Source organism: Erythrolamprus reginae, chromosome Z, assembly GCF_031021105.1.
Source record: "Erythrolamprus reginae isolate rEryReg1 chromosome Z, rEryReg1.hap1, whole genome shotgun sequence".
Taxonomy (NCBI): domain Eukaryota; kingdom Metazoa; phylum Chordata; class Lepidosauria; order Squamata; family Dipsadidae; genus Erythrolamprus; species Erythrolamprus reginae.
In genome coordinates, this window is record NC_091963.1 from 82,489,359 (window position 1) to 82,514,359 (window position 25,001).

At 38.4% G+C, this 25,001-nt stretch overlaps 2 protein-coding genes across 5 annotated transcripts in view; both read right to left on the minus strand.

Annotated features, from left to right (window-relative positions):
- The window catches only part of GLB1 (galactosidase beta 1), a 304,228-nt gene that overhangs the window by 70,980 nt on the left and 208,247 nt on the right, over positions 1 to 25,001 (minus strand). For 3 of the 4 annotated variants that reach the window (XM_070727399.1, XM_070727401.1, XM_070727403.1), the window contains exons 8-12: positions 20,958 to 21,079; positions 20,842 to 20,882; positions 6,274 to 6,386; positions 2,726 to 2,800; positions 114 to 203 (exon numbers count right to left, since the gene is read on the minus strand). In XM_070727399.1, coding sequence (XP_070583500.1) covers positions 114 to 203; positions 2,726 to 2,800; positions 6,274 to 6,386; positions 20,842 to 20,882; positions 20,958 to 21,079 — 441 coding nt within the window. The remainder of the gene's footprint in view (positions 1 to 113; positions 204 to 2,725; positions 2,801 to 6,273; positions 6,387 to 20,841; positions 20,883 to 20,957; positions 21,080 to 25,001) is intronic. The other variant, XM_070727400.1, reaches the window with a different exon arrangement.
- On the minus strand, positions 18,005 to 20,764 carry LOC139153123 (octapeptide-repeat protein T2-like; the record flags this gene model as incomplete). Its single annotated transcript, XM_070726711.1, is given in 4 exon segments — positions 18,005 to 18,169; positions 18,961 to 19,224; positions 19,227 to 19,352; positions 20,741 to 20,764. Coding segments are annotated over 4 exon segments (579 nt in total), but the record flags the coding sequence as incomplete, so codon positions are not given.

A 25,001-nucleotide genomic window follows, 5' to 3' on the forward strand; every position in this document is an offset into this window, starting at 1 on the left:
CCACTATTTTAAAAGGTTAATTAAAAATGAATAAATAATTAGACATGGCATACATACTTTAATAAGCTGGCCAAATTGTGAGTTAAAAAGTGTATGTAGGGATCAACTTTTACCTGCTTTAATTGAACAAACGTCAAAGGATACATGCTTTTAATCGGTCCAGATGGGGAAAAATCATTCAGAAGTTCAGTCACTGTTCCAATCTGTAATGGAGCAAAAGCAGAGTATAATTTGCATTAAAATAAATGCAGAACACACGCGGAAGCAACAAAATGCCGAGTGACTGGCCCTGAGCTCCAGCTGCACAGCTGTGCTTCCCATGTTGGAGCAGGCATCTCTTGGTGCGGCGATGAGACAACTTGCTTGGCCGCCCCATTGCCACACCAAGATGCCTACTGCAGCGCAGGAGAGCACAGCCGTGCGGCGGAGCTCGGGCTGGCTGCCGCTGGAGTAGTGCTCAGCATTTTATTGCTTCTGTAGTGGAATCAAGAAAATGCAAATCAGCCCATAAATGTGCCAAGAGATGCCTACTCTGATGTGGGAGAGCATAGCTGCACAGCCAGAGCTCGGGCTGACAATCACTGTTCAATCGCTCAGAGTTTCCTTGCTTCCACCACGGAAGCAAGGAAATGCCGAGCGATGCTCCAGAAACAGCAGCAGTTGGCCCGAGCTCTGGCCACGTGTCTGTACTCTCCTGCACTGCAGCAGGCATCTCTTGGGGTGGCAATTGGGCAGCCGAGCGAGTCGTGGGCCAAAGCTCAGAGCTGGAGTCCTGACCCGGCAGCATGCCGCTCTCCCACAAGCCCGGACCTGGACGAATCGTTTGTAGCAGCAACTTCTGCACAAGTAAGGCCACTTCCGCCCCCCGCCCCTCCTTGTTCCATTACAAACCGCAACGTCTTATCTGTGCAAAAGTGGGCAAGGAGGAGGGAGGATCTCGTTCGGCAGAGGGGTACTCTGTCTGTTCCCCATACCATCCGAGCAGCAGTCAATTCGTCCACGTCCAAGCTTGGTGGAGAGCAGCGCCAGGCTGGGCCTCCAGCATTGTGCTCCTGCCATCACTGCTCTGAGAGAGCACTGCAGGCTGCATAGCCAGAGCTTGGGGGGGGGGCTGTTGCTACTGGCTAGGGCAGTGAGATTCAGCTGCTACACATGTGCAGAAGCCGAATCTTGTGCGAACATCCCGCGCACAGCAGGATTTTGGCCAATATCACCGATTCCGAAAAGTGCACAGTGAGTGCACAGCAGACGGTAATGGAGCTGCATGCACGCAGCTCTATTTCCACTGGTGGGAAGCAATATACCCTCTAATTTTTTCCCCGGTGTGGGCAGAAAAGCATAGTGTCTGAGCGGCAGTCCGTTCAAGACTGGGCGGCATAGAATAAAAAAATAATAATAATAAAATAAAATAAATAAAATAAAATAAATAAAATATAAAATAAAATAAATAAAATAATAAAATAAAATAAAATATAAAATAAAATAAAATAAAATAATAATAAAATAAATAAAATAAAATAAAATATAAAATAAAATAAAAAAATAAAAAATATATATTTTAAATTCATGATTTTATTTTCTTTCTCTCTTTCTTCCTTACTCCCATTCTTTTTCTTTCTTTCCTTTCTTTCTCCTTTTTCCATCCTCTCTCATTTTTTTCTATCTGTTTCTCTTCCTCTCTTCCTCTCTCCCTCTTTCCCCCTCTCTTCTTTCTCTCTTTCTCCCTCCTTCCCTCTCTCTTTCCCTCTCTTTCTCTTCCTCCTTTCCTTTCTATTTCTCTCTCTTTTCTCTCTTTCTCTTTCTTCTTTTTTTTCCTGCCCTGCAACACCACTCACGTGCACAAATACGTTTTTGTGCCCCGCGAGATGGTCGACTGCAAGCAAGAGCTCCAGGACAGAGGCACTGACGGCGGCGGCGGCGGATTGCCGTACATTGCTGGCGCTGCGCTGCATTGGGCATGGGCACGGGGTTGGCACTGGTCCGCTGGCTGGGCTGGGATGGAGGTGCCAGCCCCATGCCAAGCGAAGCGCCAGCAAGTACGGCGTCGTGCAACACATCCAGCCGCCGCCGTCGGTACTTCGAAGCCAACCGCCCTGCGGCTGCCCTGTGGCTACTACTCAATACCGCTGCTGTCGGTGCCCTCCCGCTCGACCCACGCTTGGCGGTGCCACCTTCACTGCTTGCCCTGCTGTCCCGTGCCTGCCAGAGCTGCCGAGTGTGCCTGAAGCGCGGGGCAGAGTAGGCGGCAGTGGCTGTTGCTGCTCCAGTCCTGTCCCCGAGCTGAGCTTCCTTCGGCTTCCTTGGAGGCAGCAGGTGAGCTTTGCAGCTTTGCCTCCAAGGAAGCTGAAGGAAGCTCAGCTCAGGGGTGGGCCTGGAGCAGCTGATGCCGCCACCCACTCTTCCCCACGCTTTGGCCGCACCAGGGCCAAGTGAGTTGAGGCTCGGTCCGTCACCCTTGGGCCAAGGGGCAGCTCCCAGCGCAGCACAGCACAGGGCCTGGGTGGCAGGTGGGCATCGGGAGGGCCTTGCCATCGCCTGGCCAGGGAAGACCTTCCCTCCCCTCCCCACGATCCGGGACAGCATGACTTTGTGCACCTTCAGCAAGTTAGTGCAAGGGGGTTCCTGATGGCTGCACGCGCACATTCCCACACATCTTAGAGGTAACATTGATGGAAAGGTGCTCCATGCCATCCCGCCTGCTGCCCATACCTGTACATTCATTTACCTTCATCAATTTAACTTCTCCATAGGCAAATTTTGGAGTTGTTGGAGGTATAGGCCCCTTTGGCAAATCCTTGTACTGAAATATGAATGAAACCCCCCCCCCCAAAAAAAAATTATAGTCTTTAGCATTTTAAGAATCAATTTTTCTCATTCTTGTGTAAATAAGCTTATATGATCTTGGGTTGCTGTAGTACCATTACTCAGTCTAAAACTCTAAGAGATTTGTTGGTACTAAATCTACCAGCATTATCACTTCCTAGCTAAAATGTTTAGGACTCATATGGCAATTATCGTCTCCCCACATCTTCATTACAGTGGTAACAATTATATAAAATGAGGAGGCTGTCATGAATTCCATTTTTTTTCCATTTCTGCTATGACAACTTTAAGTTTAGAATCAACATCCCACACTCCACCAACCGACTAGGAAAGCATGTCCCTTACTTCCTCAATCCAATCCAATACTAATCTCAAATGCAAACTAATCAATGCAAAAGCCTAATTAACAAGATGTCTGAATTCCTCTTTCCACTGACACCTTTGACATTATTTTTGTCTGAGAAACATGACTAAATGCATCCCTCCCTGACTCCATCATCACAGCAAGAAACTACCTTGTCTACTGGTCCGACCATGAAACCCACAGAGGAGGCGGAGTAGCTATATTCTGCAAAAAGACATTAAACCTAAAAAATATCAAAATTACACATGATGTCACTCTTCCCAAAAACATTGTCTGTGATCTATCCTTAAATGCCACACTTTGCTTCCTACTTTGTTACAGAACCCCAGACTACGACAACACATATGTGAACTAATTACCATATTTTCGCTCTATAAGACGCACCTGCTGATAAGACGCACCTAAATTTTAGAGGAGGAAAATAGAAAAAAAATATTTTGAGCCAAAAAGGGGAGAGGAAGAGAGGAAGGAGTGAAAGAAGGGAGTGAGGGAGGAAAGAAGGGAGGAAGGAAAAGGAAAGAAAGAAATGGAGGGAGGAAAGGAAGGAAGGAAGGAAAGAAAGAAAGAAAGGGGGAAGGGACAGGAACAGAGGAAGGAAGCAAGGAAACTTATGAAAGGGGAGAGTAAGAGAGGAAGGACTGAAGGGAGGGAGGGAGGGAAGAAGGTAGGAAGGAGAAAGAAAAGAAGAAATAGAGGAAGGGAAGGTAAAAGAGAGAAAGAAAAAGAGCAAGAAACAAAGCAAGAAAGAGAGAAAGAAAGAAAATGAAAGAAAAAGAAAAATAGAGAGGGGGAATGAAAGAAATGGAAGGAGGGAAGGAAGGAGAGAAAGCAAGAGAAAGAAAGAAAGAAAGAGAAAGAAAAAAGAATGAAAGAGCAAGAGAGAGAAAGAAAGAAAGAAAGAAAGGCAACTTCAAAGAAAGGCTCACTGAGCATCTCTCACTCTCTCTCTCTTTCTATCCCTCTTTCTTTCTTTCTCTTCCTTTCTCTCTCTCCTCTTCCTTTATCTCCTCTCTCTCCCTCCCTCTCTCTTTCTCTCCCCCCTCTCTCCCCCTTTCCCTCTCTCTTTCTCTCTCTCCCTCTCTTGCTATCTCTCCCCCCTCTCCCTCTCTCTTTCTCTCCCCCCTCTCCCTCTCTCTTTCTCCCTCTCCCTCTCTTTCTCTCTCTCCCCCTCTCTCTTTCTCTCTCTCTCCCCCTCTTTCTCTCTCTTCTTCTCACTTTCTCTCTCTTGTTTTCTTTCTGTCTCTTTTGCTTTCTCTCTCTCTCACTCTTTCTCTCTTTTTTTCTTTCTCACGCTCTTTCTTTCTCTTGTTCTCTCTCTCTTGCTATCTCTTTCTCTCCCCCCCTTTCTCTCACTCTCTCTTTCTCACTTTCTCTCTATCTTGCTGTCTGTTGCTCTCACTCACTCTCGTTCTCTCTCTGTTCTTCTCAGCGGTGACGGGGCCGGCGAAGGTCATATTCAATGTCGGGGGCGCTCGGGCGGTTGCGTGCGCTTCCTATCTCCCTGCTAGCCCACTCGGAATATTCAAAATAAGAAAAACCTTTGCCGGCAAAGGCTTTTCTTATTTTGAATATTCCGAGTGGGCTAGCAGGGAGATAGGGAGCGCGCGCAACCGCCCGTGCGCCCCCGACATTGAAGACCTCCTTGGCGGGCCGCCCGACCCTCCCCACCTCCTGCAGATGCGGCGGGCGGCGGGGGGAGAGCGAGGAGCCGGTTCTGGCGGGCGCGGGGCTTGGCTGGCTGGCGGGGGGAGCGCCGCTGGTGGTGCGGAGGGAGACCCTCCTCCGGGAGGGAGGGGGCCAGGCAGCAGCTAGCCAGCCAGCCGGTGGGATGGCGCTTCCGAGTTCGCAGCCTCCCCCCCCCCTCCCTGCCTGCATCTTCGCTCCATAAGACGGGGCTGATTTTTCTTCCTACTTTGGGAGGAAAAAAACTGCGTCTTATGGAGCGAAAAATACGGTAAGCTCACTGCTAATATGGGCCATCTCCTGTCCATACCCCCTTATGTTTCTTGGAGATCTCAATCTACCTCACATTAACAGGTACCTAAACGAATACATGACTTAACCCATCCATATAACCCTATACAATGCTATTACCAATCTGAGACTCGACCAACTAGTAATGAACAATATGAGACTCAACAACTGCCCTGATCCCATATTCTGCAACAGCAAAAGTGCAATTTATGGACTGTAAATAAAATAACTCTTTTCCAACAGTGACTACAGCATGATAGATTTCAGACTCATTCTACACCATTGCAAGAATCACCTTAATAATGGGACATTAATATAACATTATCCAAAAACTATAAAGAAAATTGGTAAAGCTGGTAGCTAAAATAGACAAAAAGCGTTCACCTAGATGTTGGAGGTACAACAAAGAATTTGGATCATATTACCACATGTGGTGGAGTTGTGACAAAGTTAAAAGATACTGGGGGAAAATCCAAACATGCTGCGATTTCGCTGAGGCTTCCCTTGCTGGGAAACCCCACCTCCGGACTTCTGTTGCCAGCTGAAGTGCCTGTTTTCGCATTGGTGGAATTCCCCTGCAGCATTGCAAAATCCGGAGGTGGGGTTTCCCCTGGACGGGAGCCTCAGGGGAATCCCACCAGAGCGAAAACGGGTGCTTCGGCTGGCAAAAGGGGTGAATTTTGGGCTTGCACGCATTAATTCCCATGGGAAACATTGTTTCATCTTACTAACTTTTCACCTTATGAACCTCGTCCTGGAACCAATTAAGTTTGTAAGACAAGGTATTACTGTACTTATTTTCATCTGCTGCAATTGAGATACTTTATATCCAGCCTACAAAGGGTTACATTAACAGCCCCACTTTAGGATGGAAAAACACCCACCGGTTCTTTTTTTGTACCTATTTTCTGCAATCTATTGGGCCTCCAGATTTTTAAGAACCAGCACATGCTGAATCACCTGAATTTTGACATCAAATCTGAGAAATCTTGCTTGAATGAATCAGACTAATATGGAGCCAGATTCATCTAGCAAGAATAGGTACTTTAGGTTTTTGATTAAATTAAAATCCAGGATAAGATACAGAAGTGATGTTTCAAAAAGAAACTCACCATGCCAATGACTTCTCTGAGAGCAAAATACTTCTCTGTAAGATCCCCTGATTCACTCAATGGAGCATCGTAATCATAACTGGTAGGTTGTGCCATGTATGGTATATTGGCTCCTGTGAAAAAAAGCAGATTGCAAGTTGGGTATTTGATTGCCTCCACTGAATTACAGTATATAGATTTAGGAGACTTTATAATGTCTTCAATGTATCAATACATTTCATGTTCTTCATAGCTGATAAAATATCTGCTGTGGTATATTGACTTGCAAGGCAATAGCTATATTTGAGATACTAGCTTTGTGTAACAGCAGGAATATGTTTAGAGTAAAATTAAACTTTGTTTGGATTTGTAAAATATTAACCCAAAAGCATCCAAAATGATGAATACTGTCCTTATTATTCATAAAGATAATTGTTTAAATCACATATATGACTAGTAACCTATTTGCTCTTATTTCTTTTTTTACTAAGAAGTATTGTGCTAAAAATCTTGATTGACTAAAGCCATATTTGATAGAGAAGAATATCATTATCTTTCTCATATACAGAAGGAGTGATATCAGAACTATAGGAACTAGATTGCAAAAGTGTTGGGACAGGTTTTGGCAAAATTATGGTTGAAAGAAATGACTATGAGTAGATCTTGAGAAGATGGTGGAGTTTACATCAGACATAGATATGTGCAGATTATATTTTTGCTCTTCAATAGATAAATTTCTTATATTTATACATTTGTTGATTAAGACAAAATGCATGACAAAAATTATCAGCTTGAAATATGGATATTCTGTGTGAAAAATGGAGTTAAATATTTTCAGCCAATGTTAAAAGTCTACGGAGAGGGGTGGCATACAAATCTAATTAATAATAATAATAATAATAATAATAATAATAATAATAATAATAGACAACTGTATGATGCAGAACTATGAATCAGAAAATATACCAAAGAAAATATACTTTAATCATTCTTGATTCTATCTTATTGGTCAAGGAAAAAGGAGCAAACCATTTCAAATGGCAAAATATAGAGCAAGTAGAGGAAAGACTATACTATGGGAGTGAGGGAATACAATGGTTCAAAATAAAATGTCTCACTCTATTTAACACTCTGGCTTCAGTCCCTACTGCGATTTTAGTCTAAGTCCCTGGTATTACTCATACAGAAAGTCCTTGGATTAAGACCACTTGTTCAGCAACCATTCAAAAATTACTGCTGAACTATTAAGCCAGGGGTCCCCAAACTTTTTACACAGGGGGCCAGTTCACTGTCCTTCAGACTGTTGGAGGGCCGGACTATAAAAAGTACCTGCGGGTTTCTTAACGCCGCCATGGGGAGGAGGGAGCAAGTCCCCAACTCCTTGCCAAGTTTTCTCTTTCTCTCTCTCTCTCTTTCTTTCTTCCTCTCCTTTTCTTTCTCCCTTTCTCTCTTTCTCTCTCCCTTTCACTCTCTTTCTCTCTCTCTTGCTTTCTTTCTCTTTCTCACTCTATCTCTCCCTCTTCCTTTCTCCCTTTCTTTCTCTCTTTCTTACTTTCTCTCTGTCCCTCTTTTTCTCTCTCTTTCTTTCTCTCTCTCACTCCCTCTCTTTCTCTTTATTTCTTTCTCTCTCTCTCACTCCCTCTATCTCTCCCTCTTTCTTTCTCTCTATCCCTCTCTCTTTCTCTCTCTCTTGCTTTCTTTCTCTATTTCTTTCTTTCTCACTCACTCTCTATCTCTCCCTCTTCCTTTCTCTCTCCCTATCTCTCTCTCTCCTTCCCTCTCTCTCTCTCACTCATTCTTTTTATCTCTCCCTCTTCCTTTTTCTCTCCCTCTCTATCTCTCCCTCTTTCTTTCTCTCTCTCTTTTGCTTTCTTTCTTCTGTCCCTCTCTCTCTTGCTTTTTTTCTCTCTCTCTTTCTTTTTTTATTGATTTTTCTTTAAAACAAACAATACAGACCTTTAATATTTAAAGGAGCTACCATTGCTCCGCTAATCATAGAAATCTAACTAATACAGAAAAAAAAAATCTAACTCTGATCAGATCAATACAGAAAAACAATTAATAGTATACTGCTATATTATAACATCTACATCTATGTTTCCATTTTGGTATTATAATTCACTTAATTAAAATAAATTCAAATATCCATAACTTTTATCAATATACTACCAAAATATGACATTAAATTTTATATTTTCATTTTAATAATGTAATTAAACTAATTAAAGTCAATTAAACACAAAAAAAATTATGCTTAAGATTTCTTAAAATACTGCAATACTATATAATTATACAATTTAAAATCTACTTCTTTATATCTAATTTAACAATGTAATGAAATATTTAAAATCAGTTACTTGCTCTAAGAAACCTTATCCTTTAAATTTCTTAATATAAGACTATCCTTAAGATTTCAATATATCATATATTCAATTTAATAAATTCAAATGTTTTGAAATTTATTCATATATTATTAAAACTCTTTTTTAACATTCCACCAATTATACACTTTCTCCCAAGTTTTATAAAACTCTGTTTCCGTTTGATTATTTAACCGTCTTGTCATCATATCTAATTCTGCACATTCCATGATTTTTTAAAATACTTCTTCATCTTTTGGTATACCCTTTTCTTTCCATTTTTGCGCAAATGTAATTCTTGCTGCTACTAAAATATGAATTATTAAATAATATATTTCTTTTTTATATTTGATATCACAAATGCCTAGTAGAAAGAATTCTGGAGTCTTTTTAATCTTCTTGTTCATTATTTCCTTTAACCATTTTTCTACTTTATTCCAATAAATCTTAGCTTCAGGGCAAGTCCACCATGCATGAAAATATGTACCGATTTCTTTTTTGCATTTCCAGCAAATAGGAGAGGTATTATGAAACATCTTTGAAATCCTATATGGTGGAAGATGCCATCTGTAAAACATCTTAATTTGGTTTTCTTTAAAGGAAGTTGATTTTGTTATTTTCCAATTATATATCCATACCTTTTCCCATGTTTCCAAATTTATTTCCTTTCCAAATTTTTTGCACCAACTAATCATATTATCTTTCAATATCCAGCCTATCGTTTTATAATTTATTAAATATTTATATAGCTTTCCAATTAATTTCCCTTGATTTTGAATCAATAATTACCCAAGTATATTGTTTTCTTTTTTAAAGATATAAGTTCTAACGTCCTTTTGATATCTAGAATTAATCTGTACATACTGCCACCAATCTATATCAATACCTATCTCTTGCAGTTCTTGTTTAGTTCTTAATTTTAATTCACTATCCCATAAATCTCTATATTTCCATATCTTACCATCCTTTAAAAGATTTGGGTGTGAAATGGCTTCAATTGTGAAATCCATTCTGGCATTACTAAGAAATGGTTTTTCCTTATTTCATTCCAAACATCTATTAATGCTTTTCTAATAATATTACTTTTAAAATATGAGTGGATTTTAAGCTTTTTGTACCATATAAAGGCATGCCAGCCAAGCATTAAATCATGGCCTTCTAGGTTAAGTAATCTTCAATTTTCTAGAGTTAGCCATTCTTTTATCCATGTTAAAGCGGTGGCTTGATAATATAACTTCCAATTGGGGAAGCCGAGGCCTCCTCTTTCTTTACGAACTTCTAACGAATTTTGTTTTATTCTTGGTTTCTTACCTTGTCATATGAATTTTTTTGTAATTCTATTTAGTTCTTTAAAAAAAATTGGCCCAGGATTGATTGGAATAACTTGGAAAAGGAATAATACTTTAGGAAGGATATTCATTTCAATTGTGGAAATTCTTCCAACTAAGGATAACTGCAAATTATTCCATATTTCCAAATCCTTTTTAATCTGTCCTATCAATTTTATATAATTATCATTTTTAAAGATATAGCTTTGGAAGTAATCCATATACCCAGATATTTCACCTTTTTTGTAACTTTCATGTTTGTTAAGTTTTCAAGATGTTTCATCTGTAGCTCTGTCATATTTTTTGTTAGTATCTGTGTCTTTTCCTTGTTAATTATCAGACCTGCAACTTTCCTGTATTCTTCTATAAGATCTATTAACTTTAAGATTGATGTTAAAGAATCCTCTACTATAAAAACTACATCATCCGCAAAGGCTTGGGCTTTGTATGTTTCTTTTTTAATCTTCAACCCTTTTATTTCCTTTTCTGCTCTTATTTTTATTAATAACACTTCTAGTGTTAAAATAAATAATAATGGTGATATTGGACATCCTTGCCTCACTCCTCTTTGTATTTCTAATTTTCCTGTTTGTTTGTTCATTGTTTATTATAATTCTAGCTGATTGGTTAGAATATATAGTGTCAATTATATTAAAAAATTTAGTTCCTTCCTATCTAATTTAATTGTATTTTCATAAAATTCCAATCTACATCATCAAATGCTTTTTTAGCATCTAAAAATATAAGTGACATTTGTTTTGCAGGATGTTGTTCATAATATTCTAAGGTATTTATTATTGTTCTTACGTTATTTTTAATTTGTCTACCTGGTAAAAATCCGTTCTGGTCTTCATGTATTATTCCATTTTTAATGTTTTTAAACCTAGTGGCAAATATTGATATAAAAATTTTATAATCTAAATTTAATAATGATATCGGTCTATAATTTTCAATTTTTTCCTTCTCAGTTCCCACTTTATGTATTAATGTTATTAAAGTTTCTGTCCATGTTTTTGGTAGTTTACCATCTGCTATTATTTGATTAAATATTTCTAACATATTTGAAAATAATATTTCAATATCTAACTTATAAAATTCTATTGCTATTTCCTTTTTATCATCTGTTCTATGCCTTATTACACCTTTACTATCTATTAATTTTTTAATGATTTTATTTTCTCTCTCTTTCCTAAGTTTAGATGCCAACCATCTTCCTGGTTTATTTGCATGTTCAAAGTATTCTTGTTTTGCTCTTTTTATTTTTTTCCACCATTGATTCTTGTTCTATCAACTTTATTTTCTGTTTTAATACATCTGTCTGATTTTTAACTTTATCATCATGTTCATCTTTTTTGCATTTCTAATTCTAATTTTTTTAATTCATCTTCTAACTTTTGATATTGCGACTTCCTCTCTTTATTCTTTTTTGCTATATAAGAGATTGTTAGCCCACATATATATGCCTTTGTTGTATCCCAAAGGATTTGTGGGGTAGTGTCATTATTTTTATTTATTTTAAAGAAGGCCTCCAATTCTTTCTCTATCCATTCTTTGTATTCAGGGTTAGATAATATATTTCTATTCATTGACCAATTATTTACTTTTCTTTTACCTTTCCAATATATAACTAACAGATTATGATCTGCCCAACTATTAGTTTCAATCTCAATATCTCTAATCTTTTCCATTATGTGTGTAGGTGCCTGGGCCATATCAATCCTAGACCAAGTTTTGTGAGGGTTAGAATAAAAGGTATATTGTTTATTTTGTGTGTGGCATTCACACCATATATCTTTTAATAATAATTCTGTTCTCATTTTCCAAAATGTTGTAGGTAAAATTACTTTTTTTTCTTTTCTTTTCCCCCCCCTGTGTAATCCATTTGACTATCTGAAATTGCATTAAAATCGCCTATTATTAGCATATTTTCTATTGCTAGTTCAATTATTTTGTCATGCAATGCGTTATAAAATTGTTTTTGGTTGTCATTTGGTGCATAAATTGAAATAATTACGAGAGGTTTCATTTCTAGCTCTAATTGTACCATTAAAATTCTGCCTTCACTATAACTGTAGATTTGTTTTGATTCAATTATTTCGTCAATATACATTGCTACTCCTCTTTTCTTTTGATTTGCCAAACTAGTATAAAGTTTCCCCAATTTTGAATGGTTAAGAAGGCTTCTCTTTGATTTTTTAAATATGAACTTCTTGTAAAATATTTATTTGTGCTTTTTGTTTTCTGAGTTTAGCCAATATTTGATTTCTTTTCCTGGGGTTGTTCAAACCATTAACGTTGGCTGAAAAAATTTTCAAGTCATGTGACATTTCTATTTATAGTATTTTTTAATTTCTTTCAGTTCATGTAATCTACTGTCTAACACCAATTCTTGTTGAGTTTGTGGTTGTTTCTTTTTAACATCTTGCATTTCTCCCCTTTCCTTACTTATGGCTCCCTGTGCTTCTTCTTTATCCTTAAGTTCTATCTGTAGTTGGTTAATTTTATTCAGTCCACTTTGAGCGAAAAAAGCTCTTGCTTCGTCCACACTCTCTATCTTGATTTTCATTGCTTGCCAAGTCAGGGTAAGCCCTTCTGGTACTAGCTATCAAAAAACTATATTCTTTTTGATTAAGACACTTGTAAGCAAATAATACTCTCTTCTACTTTCTCTTACCCTCTTTGTGTTGTGATTCAGCCTGAGGCTCCTCAGGGACCGGCTGGAACTCTGCCGGATCCATGCCCAGAGGAGGAGGACAGTGACCAGGAGGGGGAGGACCAGGCAGACGGGGGAGAGGAACGTCAGGAGGAGGAGGAGGGAGAGCAGCCTGAGACCCCCGGGGGGGCTCTCCCCAGCTAGTAGCCTGGATTCATTGGATGAAGACGCACAGGCTATAATAGACATGCGGCAGAGACGTGCAGCTCAAAGAAGGGGCCAATTAGAAAGATATTTCCATCCCTGAATTGGCAACAGCTGGGTTTGGGTGTGGTTCTCCTCAGCAGGGTTGAAAAGGCAGGCCCGCCCTTACAGTCTCGTGGAGAGTTATCAACTGGGAGTCCTGTGACCTTGCTTCGATTCTTGCCATCTCTGATCTTGGCTTGTGGCCTAGAAGCCTGGAAGACTTGGGGGAGGCGTGGGTTTTATTATCTCCAGAGTTGTTTTTGCCAGCAAGAATCCTGTTTTATTGCCTGGCCTTCGTGAAACCTCTGTGAAATTGCATCGTGTTCCTGTCTGTAAGAACAGTTTTTGTTACCTGTGTTTGCTTTCCAGTATATAAACTGCATTTGCTTTTTACCAGTGTGTCTGGCTACTCTTTTTGGTTGGTGTTGGCTTCTGGGGGGACCCAGAAAGAACACTTTGGAACTTGTTTCAAAATTGTAATATCTTTCTTTCCATTTGTGTTTCCAAGTCTGATTTCTTGCCTGTTTTAAAATGTCATCTTTAATTACTCTTCTTGCAAACTTGATGTGGACTTCTCTTGGTAAGTTGTGTCGCCTTGCATAGCCCGTTTGACCTCTATAAATTTCATCTATCTCTCTTATAAGTTCTTGTGGGTCCACTTGTAAAATTTCTCCTATTATCTCTGCCATCTTTGCGGATAAGTCTTCATCCTTTTCTTCCTTGATGTTTTGAAATCTCAAGCCATGAGATGCGGATTGAAGTTCAAGGTTAGTTATCGCTTCATCAAAGCCTCTACAGGCCGCATAGTTATGTTCTTCATATTCCTCCACCTTTTGTCCTATATCATGGACTTTTTCTTCTGTTACTTTTATTCTTTTTTCATTTTCTTGTAAATTCTGTTGTATTACTTTCATATTTCCATCCATCTTGTTCATGCTCCCTTTAACTTCACTGATTTCAGTTTTAAGTTCACTGATCTCCTTTTTGAGTTCAGTTTTTAAGGTACCCATTTCATTTTTCATCTCTTGTTTCATTTCTTCAAAATATTTTTTCACTTCTTCTTTATTTGTATCTAGTTGGATTTTTGTTTGTGTTTGCGTTTTCTGCATAAAATCTTGAATACCTGCTAAGGTATCTTGAATAGACTGAAGGTTTGATTCAGCCGGTGGCTTTTCTTTCTCTTTTTCTTTTTCCTTGGCTAGCATTGTTGTTATTGTTCTTTGTTGTAAAGGGGATAGTGTTGGAGATACCTTTGGGGTGGGAGTTGGAGTTGATGTTTGTTTTTGAGTTGTTGTTGTTGTAACGGAAGTCACACTTTGAGCCCTGTAGGAACCTTTCATATCTCAGAGGTTTACAATTTATTATACAATATCTTAATAGAACTTCTTTTGCTTTGTAATTAAAATAATAATTATAGACAATTTAGAAAAGAAAATGTAACAATCCTTTAAAATATCAATTTTAATAAAGATATGAAAAATATAAAATAAGAAAGAGAAGGAAAGAGTAAACAAAAAGTATGCTATATATTTGGAGGATAGAAAAGATTAATAGAAATAAAAAATAATAAAGGATGAGGGATAATACTAGAGAGAGAAAATATTCACTTGACTATACAATAAACACTATAGTATATTATTGAATTGGGGGGATACAACAAGTAGAGAAAGGGGAAAATTAAATTCTAGCACATTTTAAGTATCAAATCTAACTAAAAGAAATCAAAAAGAAAACAACCCAAATAAATATAAAAAAGAAGAATACAAGAAAGGAAAAAAGATTTAAGAATTTAAAATTGTGTAAATTTGTGTTTAAAAAATATAAAGTAAAGAGAAAAAATACTAATATTAAAAATACGAATAAACATTAAAAGTCATATCAATAACTTTAAAAATATTCGTATTATATAAAAAGAGTAAAATTATAAAAATGTTTTCTAAATGAAAAAATTAGAAAGAAAAATGGAAAAAAGAAAAAAAAGCAGGTTTTAAATTTTTTCCAGGATGCTCTGTCTTGATTCTCAGTCTTTTATTAGGCAAAAAATGAAGAAAATAGATGCAAAAATAAGTCCAAAGTCCACAATCCACAAAAAGATGTAAAAATATAGTAGTTATGTTACTAATATGAAAATTGAATAATATAAAATCAGGGAAAATTAAGGTGAAAGAATTCTAATCCATCTTTTGTAACTTGATCCTTACGCTCTTGTCATCAGAAAAAATAGTCCTTCAATGAATACCTCCAAATTAATACAAATCTTGTTCATCTTTATTTTCTTAGTTATAAATGGTTATAAATGTCTAATGTAATCCAACTTCGAAAAAAGAAAAAAGTAAAAGGTCCAAAAGTTTAATTTAATCCAACAAGATAAAATCCATTAAAAGGAATTTAGGTCATCTGTCAGGATTTCTTCTAAATTAATCCAATTAAAATTTCATTCCAGTTCATTCATATAATATTGATAGTATATTAAGGTTATCAATCCAAATATTTAAAAAAAATTAAAATCCAAAGTCAATATATACTAACTAAGATGTAAAAAGTGTCACTTTTTTTTCTTTCTGAGACAAACAGTCTAACAAAGGAAAGTAGGTCCAGCCATTCTTATTTTGCGGAAGGATTTCACTCCAAGTTATAAACTTTATTTAATTTCACCTTTTAATTTCAAGATCTTCACTTTTCAAGTATTTTTTCAACCAAAAAATTACTTTGTAAGTGCTTTTCTTTTCCTCTTTCTGCAGATCTGCTTTTTGAAGACTTCTTAATGTTTTCTTGGCTTCCTCCGTAGACTGATCGCTAGGGCCGCGTCCCTGTAGCTGCTGGGGCACAGTTCCCCATGTTACAGCCGTGGGGCTTTCCTTACCCTTCGGGGCATTGGTGACCTGCCCCTAGGGACCCAGGAGACCCCCTGTTCTATGTCGAGCCCTTCAGGCTCAGACAAAGCACAAAAATGCGCCGTGTAGCAGGGAAAAGGAAAGGCAAAGAAGGAGCGATGTCTTCGCCCGCCTGGCGCGATTGAGTGTCAACCTCTCTTTCTTTCTCTCTCTTTCTCTCTTTCTCTCTCTTGCTTTCTTTCTCTGTCCCTCTCTTGCTTTCTTTTTCACAGACTTTCTCACTTTCTTTCTCTTCCTCTCTCTCTTTCTTTCTTTCTTTCTCTCTCTCTCACTCTTTCTATCTCTCCATCTTCATTTCTCTCCCCCTCTCTATCTCTCCCTCTTTCTTTCTTTCTCTCTCTCTTTCTCTCTCTCACTCTCTTTCTATCCCTCCCACTTCCTATCCCTCTCCCTCTTTATCTCTCCCTATTTCTCTCTCTCTTTCTCTCTCTTGCTATCTTTCTCTCTGTCACTCTCTTTCAATCTCTCCCTCTTCCTTCCCTCTCCCTCTCTATCTCTCCCTTTCTTTCTTTCTTTCTTTCTTTCTTTCTTTCTTTCTCTCTCTTGCTTTCTTTCTCTGTCACTCTCTCTTGGTTGCTTTCTCACTCTCTTGCTTTCTTTCTCTGTCCCTCTCTCTTGCTTGCTTTCTGTCTCTCACTCTTTCTATCTCTCTCTCTCTTTCTTTCTCTTTTTCTTTTTCTTTCTCTCCCTTTTTCTCTTTCTTTCTCTGTACCTCTCACTTGCTTTCTTTCTCTCAAACTCTTTCTCTTTCTTGTTTTCTTTCTCTCCCTCTCTCTCTCTTTTGCTTTCTTTTTCTCTGTTCTTCTCTCTCTTGCTTTTTTCTCTCTTTCTCCCACTCTCTCTTGCTTTCTTCTCTCTCATTCGCTCTTTCTATCTCTCCCTCTTTCTTTCTCTCTCCCTCTCTATCTCTCCCTCTTTCTTTCTCTCTTTTGCTTTCTTTCTCTCTGTCCCTCTCTCTCTTGCTTTTTTTCTCCCCCTTTTCCTTCCTTTACCTCTGTCCCTCTCTTGCTTTCTTGCTTTCTTTCTTTCACTCACTCACTTTCTTTCTATATCTCCCTCTTCCTTTCTCTCCCCCCCTTTCTTTCTTTCTTTCTCTCTATCTTTCTCTCTGACCCACTTTTTCTGTCTCTCACTCACTCTTTCTATCTCTCCCTCTTCCATTCTCTCTCACTCTCTAGCTCTCCCCCTTTCTTTCTCTCTCTCTCTCTCACCCCCCCAGCACCGGCAGCACACGGGGACACGGCTCCGCGCTCACCCTGCGAACATCATGCTGGCGCCGGAAGCACATGGAAGCATGGCATCCCTCTTCCTCTCTCTCTCTTTCTCTCTCTCTCTTTCTCTCTGTCCGTCCCACTTTCTTTCCCTCTCTTCCACTCTCTCTTTTGCTTTCTTTTTTACTGTTCTTCTCTCTCACTTTTTTCTCTCTTTCTCCCCCTCTCTCTTGATTTCTTTCTCTCTCTTTGCTTTCTTTCTCTTGCTTTCTTTCTCTCTCACTCACTCTTTCTATCTCTCCATCTTCCTTTCTCTCTCCCTTTCTATCCCACTTTCTTTCTCTCTTTTGCTTTCTTTCTCTCTGTCCCTCTCTCTCTTGCTTGCTTTCTCTCCCTCTTCCTTTCTTTATCTCTGTCCCTCTCTTGATTTCTTGCTTTCCCTCACTCACTCTCTTTCTATCTCTCCCTCTTCCTTTCTCTCTCCCTCTCTATCTCTCCTTCTTTCTTTCTCTCTCTTTCTCTTTCTTTCTCTCTATCCCTCTCTCTTGCTTTCTTTCTCTCTCTTCCTCCCTCTCTTGCTTTCTCTCTGTCCCTCTCTCTTGTTTTCTTTCTCTCTCTCACTCTTTCTCTTTCTCCCTCTCTACCTCCTCTTTCTCTCTTTCTGTCCTTCTCTCTTGCTTTCTCTCACACTCTTTCTCTCTCTTGTTTTCTTTCTCTTTCTCTCTTGCTTTCTTTTTCTCTCTCTATTCCTTTCTTTCTCTCTCACTGACTCTTTCTCTCTCCATCTTCCTTTCTCTCCCCCTCTCTATCTCCCTTTCTCTTGCTTTCTTTCTCTCTCTCTCTCACTCTCTTTCTATCTCTCCCTCTTCCTTTCTCTCTCCCTCTTTCTCTCCCTCTTTCTTTCTCTTCTTTCTCTCTCTCTCTTGCTTTCTTTCTCTCTGTCCCTCTTTCTCTCTCCAGCTCTCTTTCTCTCTCTCTTTCTCTCTCTTGCTTGCTTTCTCTGTCCCTCTCTCTTGCTTGCTTTCTCTCTCACTCTTTCTTTCTCGTTTTCTTTCCTTTTCTCTCTCCCTTTCTTTCTCTCTCTCCCTTGCTTTCTCTCTCTCACTCACTCTTTCTACCTGTCCATCTTCCTTTCTCTCCCCCTCTCTAACTCTCCCTCTTTTTCTTTGTCTTTCTCTCTCTCTCTCTCACTCTCTTTCCATCTCTCCCTCTTTCTTTCTCTCTTTCTTTCTCTATCCCTCTCTCTCTCTTGCTATCTTTCTCTATCTCACACTCACTCTCTTCTATCTCTCCGTCTTCCATTCTCTCTTCCTCTCTATCTCTCCCTCTTTCTTTCTCTCTCTCTTGCTTTCTTTCTCTCTGTCCCTCTCTCTCTTGCTTTCTCTCTCTTGCTTTCTTTCTCTCTCTCTCTTGCTTTCTTTCTCTCTCTTACTCACTCTTTCTATCTCTCCCTCCTCCTTTCTCTCTCCCTCTCTCTCCTTTCTTTCTCTTTATCTCTTTCTTTCTCTCTGTCCCTCTCTCTTGCTTTCTCTCTCTCACTCACTCTCTTTCTATCTCTCCCTCTTTCTTTCTTTCTCTCTGTCTTTCTCTGTCCCACTTTTTCTGTCTCTCTCACTCACTCTATCTCTCCCTCTTCCATTCTCTCTTCCATTCTCTCTCCCTCTCTATCTCTCCCCCTTTCTCTCTCTCACCCCGCCAGTGATCATCGTGCTGGCGCCGGCAGCACACGGGGGTGTGGATCCACGCTCCCCCCACAATCATCGTGCCAGCGCTGGAAGCTCATGCGGGCATGGCATCCCTCTTTCTTTCTCTCTCTCTCTCTCTCTTTCTGTCCCTACCGCTTTCTTTCTCTCACTTCCTCTCTCTCTCTTTTCCTTTCTTTTTCTCTGTTCTTCTCTCTTGCTTTTTTTCTCTCTCTTTCTCCTCTCTCTTTCTTTCTTTCTCTCTTTGCTTTCTTTCTCTGTCCCTTTCTCTTGCTTTCCTTCTGTCTCACTCACTCTCTATCTCTCCATCTTCCTTTTTCTCTCCCTCTCTCTCTCCCTCTTTCTCTCTCTCTCTTTCTTTCTCCCTCTCCCTCTCTATCTCTCCCTCTTTCTTTCTCTCTTTTGCATTTTCTCTCTGTCCCTCTCTCTCTTGCTTGCTTTCTCTCCCTCTTGCTTTCTTTATCTCTGTCCCTCTCTTGCTTTCTTGCTTTCTCTCACTCACTCTCTTTCTATCTCTCCCTCTTTCTTTCTCTTTCTCTTTCTTTCTCCCTGTCCCTCTCTCTTGCTTGCTTGCTCTCGCTTCCTTTCTTTCTTTCTGTCCCTCTCTCTTTCTTTCTTTCTTTCTCTCTCTCTCTTGCTTTCTTTCTTTGTCCATCTCTCTTGCTTTCTTTCTCTCTCACTCTTTCTCTCTTGTTTTCTCTTTCTCTTTTTATCCTCCCCCTCTCTCTCTTGCTATCTTTCTCTCTCACACTCACTCTCTTCTATCTCTCCCTCTCTCTCCCCCTCTCTATCTCTCCCTCTTTCTCTCTCTCTTTCTCTCTCTCACTCACTTTCTCTCTCCCTCTTCCTTTCTCTCTCCCTCTTTCTCTCTCTCTCCCTCTTTCTTTCTTTTTCTCTTTCTCACTTTCTTTATCTCTGTCCCTCTCTTGACTCAATGCCTCAGAACGTTCAGAGGCCCAGTCTTTGTCAGTAGCCATCAATGGAGGCTCTGAAATGAGCCTAGCTGGAGAAGTAGCCATGGGTTGACAAGGCATGGAATTTGAGGAGGAAGACCCCAAGTTGGCTGCATTTGGGGATATGATGGAGTCCAAGCCTGATTTTGAGCCTACTCCATAAGTTTTTCTAGTGCCTTAATCCTCTTCTCAGCATCCTTTAAAGATACAGAGGACTGAGAGAATTAGGATTTTGTCTTGGCTGATGTAGCCTTTTCCTTAAGCTTTGCTGGGGAAGGAAGAGCAGCAGCCTCCTCTTGCAGCTGCTGCTTATTTTCAGCCATGGTGCTAAGGTTATAAAGGTTTTAGCTGTGAAGCAGTACTCACTAACCAGAAGGAAGCTGGCGTGGAATCAGGAAGCCGTTCCCAACTGTTCACTCTTTTTCAATCAGAAGTCAGAGGGAAAGCCAAAAGCCTCAGCTGTAAAAAGCCCCTCGCATGCAGAGAGCTCTCTGTGCATTCGTTGATACTGGTGACAAGGCTTTAAAAAGGTGTCCACCAATCCGAGGCGAGTATCATTTGAAAAAGCGTGGGAAACAATGGTGACTGGCAAAGGAGGCATTGGAAATCCTCCTGGCCAGAGAAACAACAGTGAAGTAAACAGCAGGCAATTTGACTTGGCTGGGTTAAAGCAACCTCTGCCCAAAGTTGTAGGCTTGAGGCAAGCCTTGCAAGAGTTAGATACTCACTGCTGCCTAGTAGATTGTAATTACAAACAGCTGCAGGCAATATCCACGAAGGACAGAGGCCTGAAGCGATGATTACAAGCTCTATCCGAGTTCAACCCGGAGGAATGGAGCTTCAATCAGTAAGTCATGCGAGCCTTCTGGATGGTATCCACTGAGGAAAGGGACCCATAATCTTGGTTCTTAGGCAGTTCTTGCCAGCATACCAGCTAACCAGCTCATTAAATCTTCATTATTTACCTGCTGTGATATACATCTCTTAAAGGAGAGTCCAACATCGAATATTAAAATATCAAAACAACAGTCAAAGAGAAATTATGTTAACGTCCCTGCTCTACAACTGAGTTAACTGAACCCTTTGGGGCAACTAGGAGACGCTGCCTAATTAAATATTTAAATTACACTTAATCCCTACCAATAAGACTGAAGTATGACCCATGTTGGACTCTCCTCAGCAGTGCATTGGAGAAGAAAATATTTTAATTATAAGATAAGCAATTACATGAAGTTACGTACCATTCCAGTAGCCAAAATTAGTGCCTCCTATGAACATGTATCTGAAAAAGAAATAGAAAAGCAATCAAGAATGCACAAGAACCTTTGTTTAAAAAAACAGATATCAATGAACTTACAGGTTAACGTTCGCTCCATGTGCCAAGATTTCACTAAGAGTTTTTGCTATGGCTGGTGATGGTATAACATTATGGGGGTGGCCCCAATGATCTAACCAACCAGTATAGAATTCAGAATTGACCTGAAAAAGGAAAAGCTTTTTATTAAAAAAAAGTATATTAGAAATAAACAACTAACAATCTACAAAGCTTCTTAAGAGATCTATTTGCTACACATTTAACTATATAAATGAGGATGAATTCATACCAAAGTCAAATGCAGTTTGGATATTTTCTCATCACCTTAGCCTCTATTGTACATCAGCACATGGCCATTCAAGGCATATTGCAGGAAGATGTGGGTAATATATTACAACTAATACTAGGAAATCACATCCAACAGCATTTATTTAATGTACATTTTAAAAGCTCATTGTCAAAACTATGGCAATGGAATATTCCATTATGTTACTGAATATTATGTTACTCTATAATATTCCATAATATTCCATACAAATCTAACAAATAATAATAATAATAATTCAATTATGTTACTGAAGAAATAACAAATAAATTTCAATTATTTAAAATCTAAAAAAAAATAAATGCTGTTGTAGAGAGGCCTCTTCCACAATCAAGTTATGCTGCATTCCACATTTCCACACTATCATAAGACTTGTAAAGATTTTTGCAAGATAAGAAGATACGACTTCAGCTCTAAAGGAAGCGTGAAGGCCTCCTACAGCTTTTACAACTTTTTCTCTGGAGCTACAAAATATGTGACAAATTATCATTGCACCAGCCCCATGGTCACACAATAAAAATTCAGACATTTGGGGGGGAGAGGGGCATGGCCACTTGCCTTGGTGAAACAGAGTTCCCTTTGCTCCTGCAAGGGAATGTCTGAACCCCCATAGTCCGGGGATGCTGATTTGGCATACCCCATGGAGAGTCTGTCTGGAGCCTCCACCAGCGAAGCTGTGGAACAGCTTCGGATGCATGTAAGAAATATTGATTGAGCAAAGTGGGCGTCATCTGAGAAGAAAGATAACATAAATGCTATGCTGGAGGAAGAAAAGAGGAAAACTACAAGACTTGGTGAGTTTTCTGCCAAAAAAGAATTTCACACAAGAACTCCTTTGATGATTAGAGAAACTAAAGATACAATGAGAGTTGGGGAAGGTGGCTGATTAATACAGGAATGGTTCAACTGGTCCTGTTTAAAGCTGAAAGCGGCAGCTAAAACCTGTACTATCCTCAGTGTTGTTGGATTACTTTGGGATTTGGACTTTGGATATAAAGGACTTAAAGATTTAAAATTTCAAGATTTCTCCTGGAAAATAACTGTAAAGCAACTTGCATTTGTGGTGGTGCTATCTACTGGAGCCTGACCTTGGAAAAAAATACTAGATGGAATGTTAATGTTCTCTCTTTGACAGCTGATCAACAAGAAACGAAAGTAAAGCATTGAGTCTATCAAATCTGCCCTTTGAATGAACTCTTTAGAAAAAATAATATGCATTTGGAAAAGAATTTAGAGAAGCAATGTGTTCGGCTATCTGGGAAGCACTTTTTTTGTCAGATAGCTGGAAAAGTTGCTTCTGAAGAGGGTGAAAATGCAGGAAATAAGAGATCTGTTCAATTACATTTGTAACATTATTAAAGAATGCAAACTTTCTTTAAGGGGTCATACAGAACTGAAAATGTAAAATTACAGGATGTTGTGGACTCAAAGACGATCTTCAGCAATGGTGGTAAATTTGGTGAAGCAAATATTACAGAATTTGATCAACAGATGATTGAAAATGCAGGAATGGACACCGATAGAAACAATGTTAAGACTGAAATTGGACTAACTACTAAAATTACTTTTATTATTCAGTTTTTATTGATGACATAAAGGGGAAAAGTTGTGAACAAAGACGAGGAATTTCAAATACTTTGCTAGAATATATAGTTTAAAAGATTAAGAGAAATAGAAGGTGGAGATCTATAAAGACTGGATATTCAAAAAGGAGAGAGAAAAAGAAGAAGAAGAGAGAGGGGTAAAAAGACAAGAAAGAAATTTTTTAGCAGTAGATAGAAAGCTAAAAACAAGGAGATTAGCATTAAAAGGTGTGACTAGTCTTGATTATTTCTTGATAAAAAATTTTAGAAATAGTTTTAAATGTGTGCTTAACATTAAGGTTAAATTTATTAGTAAATTCATAAGTTATTATCAAGAGGGAATTTGAAAAAGTACCAGTCTTGATGAAAATGTCTATAAGTAAAATTAATGAAATGTTAATGGAAAAAAAGATGAATTTGATATGTATTATGGATGGTTAAACTTATATGTGAATTTATTAAATGATTGAATGAGATTTAAATACAGTCTAAATATAGAAAGTTAGAATATTATATAAGCCCATGTCCCATATGATGATATTAAGATAAGCACTATCAAAAGAGAGAAGAGATGTGAGCAAAGATTGGATTTGGTTGATCTTAAAAAGAAAACATTAAAGAATGGAGATTTGCAAAGAAGGGTTATGTTAAGAGGAAAAGCAGGAGGAAGAAAAGAGAAAACAAATCCAATAAATATATATATATATGAAAAGAAGGTAAAAATTTAAAAAATAGCACAAAAAACAAGAAAGAAAGATATTGAGTGTAGACAAGAAAAAGAAGGCTTTGAAAAAGGTTAATTAAATCTAAAACATTTTATAATAATTTTCTTTTTTTAATGAATGTTGTTTATGGATTTTTATTTAGTAGTAGTGAAGTTACTTTATACATTAAAATAAATGAAATATATTAAGGTGATTTGTGCAGGTTTGACTAAGTAATTTGATGGTTTAAGGCTTTACTATTCTGGTTTAGTGCATTAAGTGGGGTTAATTAATATGATTTATAGTAAGCAAGGAGATCAGCAAATTCATTCAAGGACCTACAGAGTATGATGTTACAAATGCAAGATATGATGTCCAAAAATCACGACGATATTAAAAAAAATTAGGGAAGGTCAAGAACGATACAAGCGAGTTAAAAGAAAGAATTCAAAATATGGACAAGAAACATGAAATTTTTCAATAGCAAATATTAAAACATGAGCAAAAAATTCAAGATTTAGAGGATAGAATAGTTCAAGATCATAGATATATGGAAGAAATGAGTGAGAGATTAATGCAGGCAAATAAAGAGCTGGAATTGTCAGTGATCCAGCTAGAATCCGAAAAAGCAAACCACTTTCTCCGCTTTCAGAATCTGAAAGAGGAAAGAAACAAGGACTTGCCCGATTCTATGGCTGACATTCTTTCCCAAAGCTTTGGGTACAGAGAAAGAGGTTATGCTTAACGAACTTGACAAGGTCTAACGAATCAACACCAATTACGCGAAACGTCACAATTTGCCCAAAGAGGTTCATGTAAAACTCGTTAAAAAATCAGTGAGCGATGAAATACTCCAAAGAGCAAGGGAAGACCCCATAGAACATGAGGGGAGGCAATTAGTAATTCTTAAACAGGTGCCAAAAAAAGTCAGAGACCTGCACAAGCCTTACTCCTTTTTGACATCTAAACTAATCAGACCTAACATCAATTTTAGATGGTTAGTTCCAGATGGTATCTTAGTGACGTGGCAAGAAAAAAGAATAAAAATAGATACCATGGCCAAAGTGGAAGAATTCTTTGAGCAAAATTTTAACAAAGAACTACCTCCAGAAATCTCTAAATGATGCTAGAGATGGAACAAGACAGAACAGAAGACCAGGAATGAAAGCGACAACAAGAGATAGTGGATAAGATAAGGGAAGCAGACGATAGGACTGGATATTTAGTAGAGCCTAAAGAACTACAAAGTACTAGAGCAACTAGACCTAAGTACAAGTAAAACAACCTTGTAAGAACTATCTTAGGGATGGAAATATACTTGGCAAACGTTAATGGGTTAAACGCTCCTAAAAAAAGAAACAAATTCCTCAATAAATTAACTAAAAACAACTTAGATATTATTGCCTTACAGGAGGTCCATATTAAGGAAAAATTTAAACACCTTCTAAAAAAAGATAAATTGGGCAATTTATTT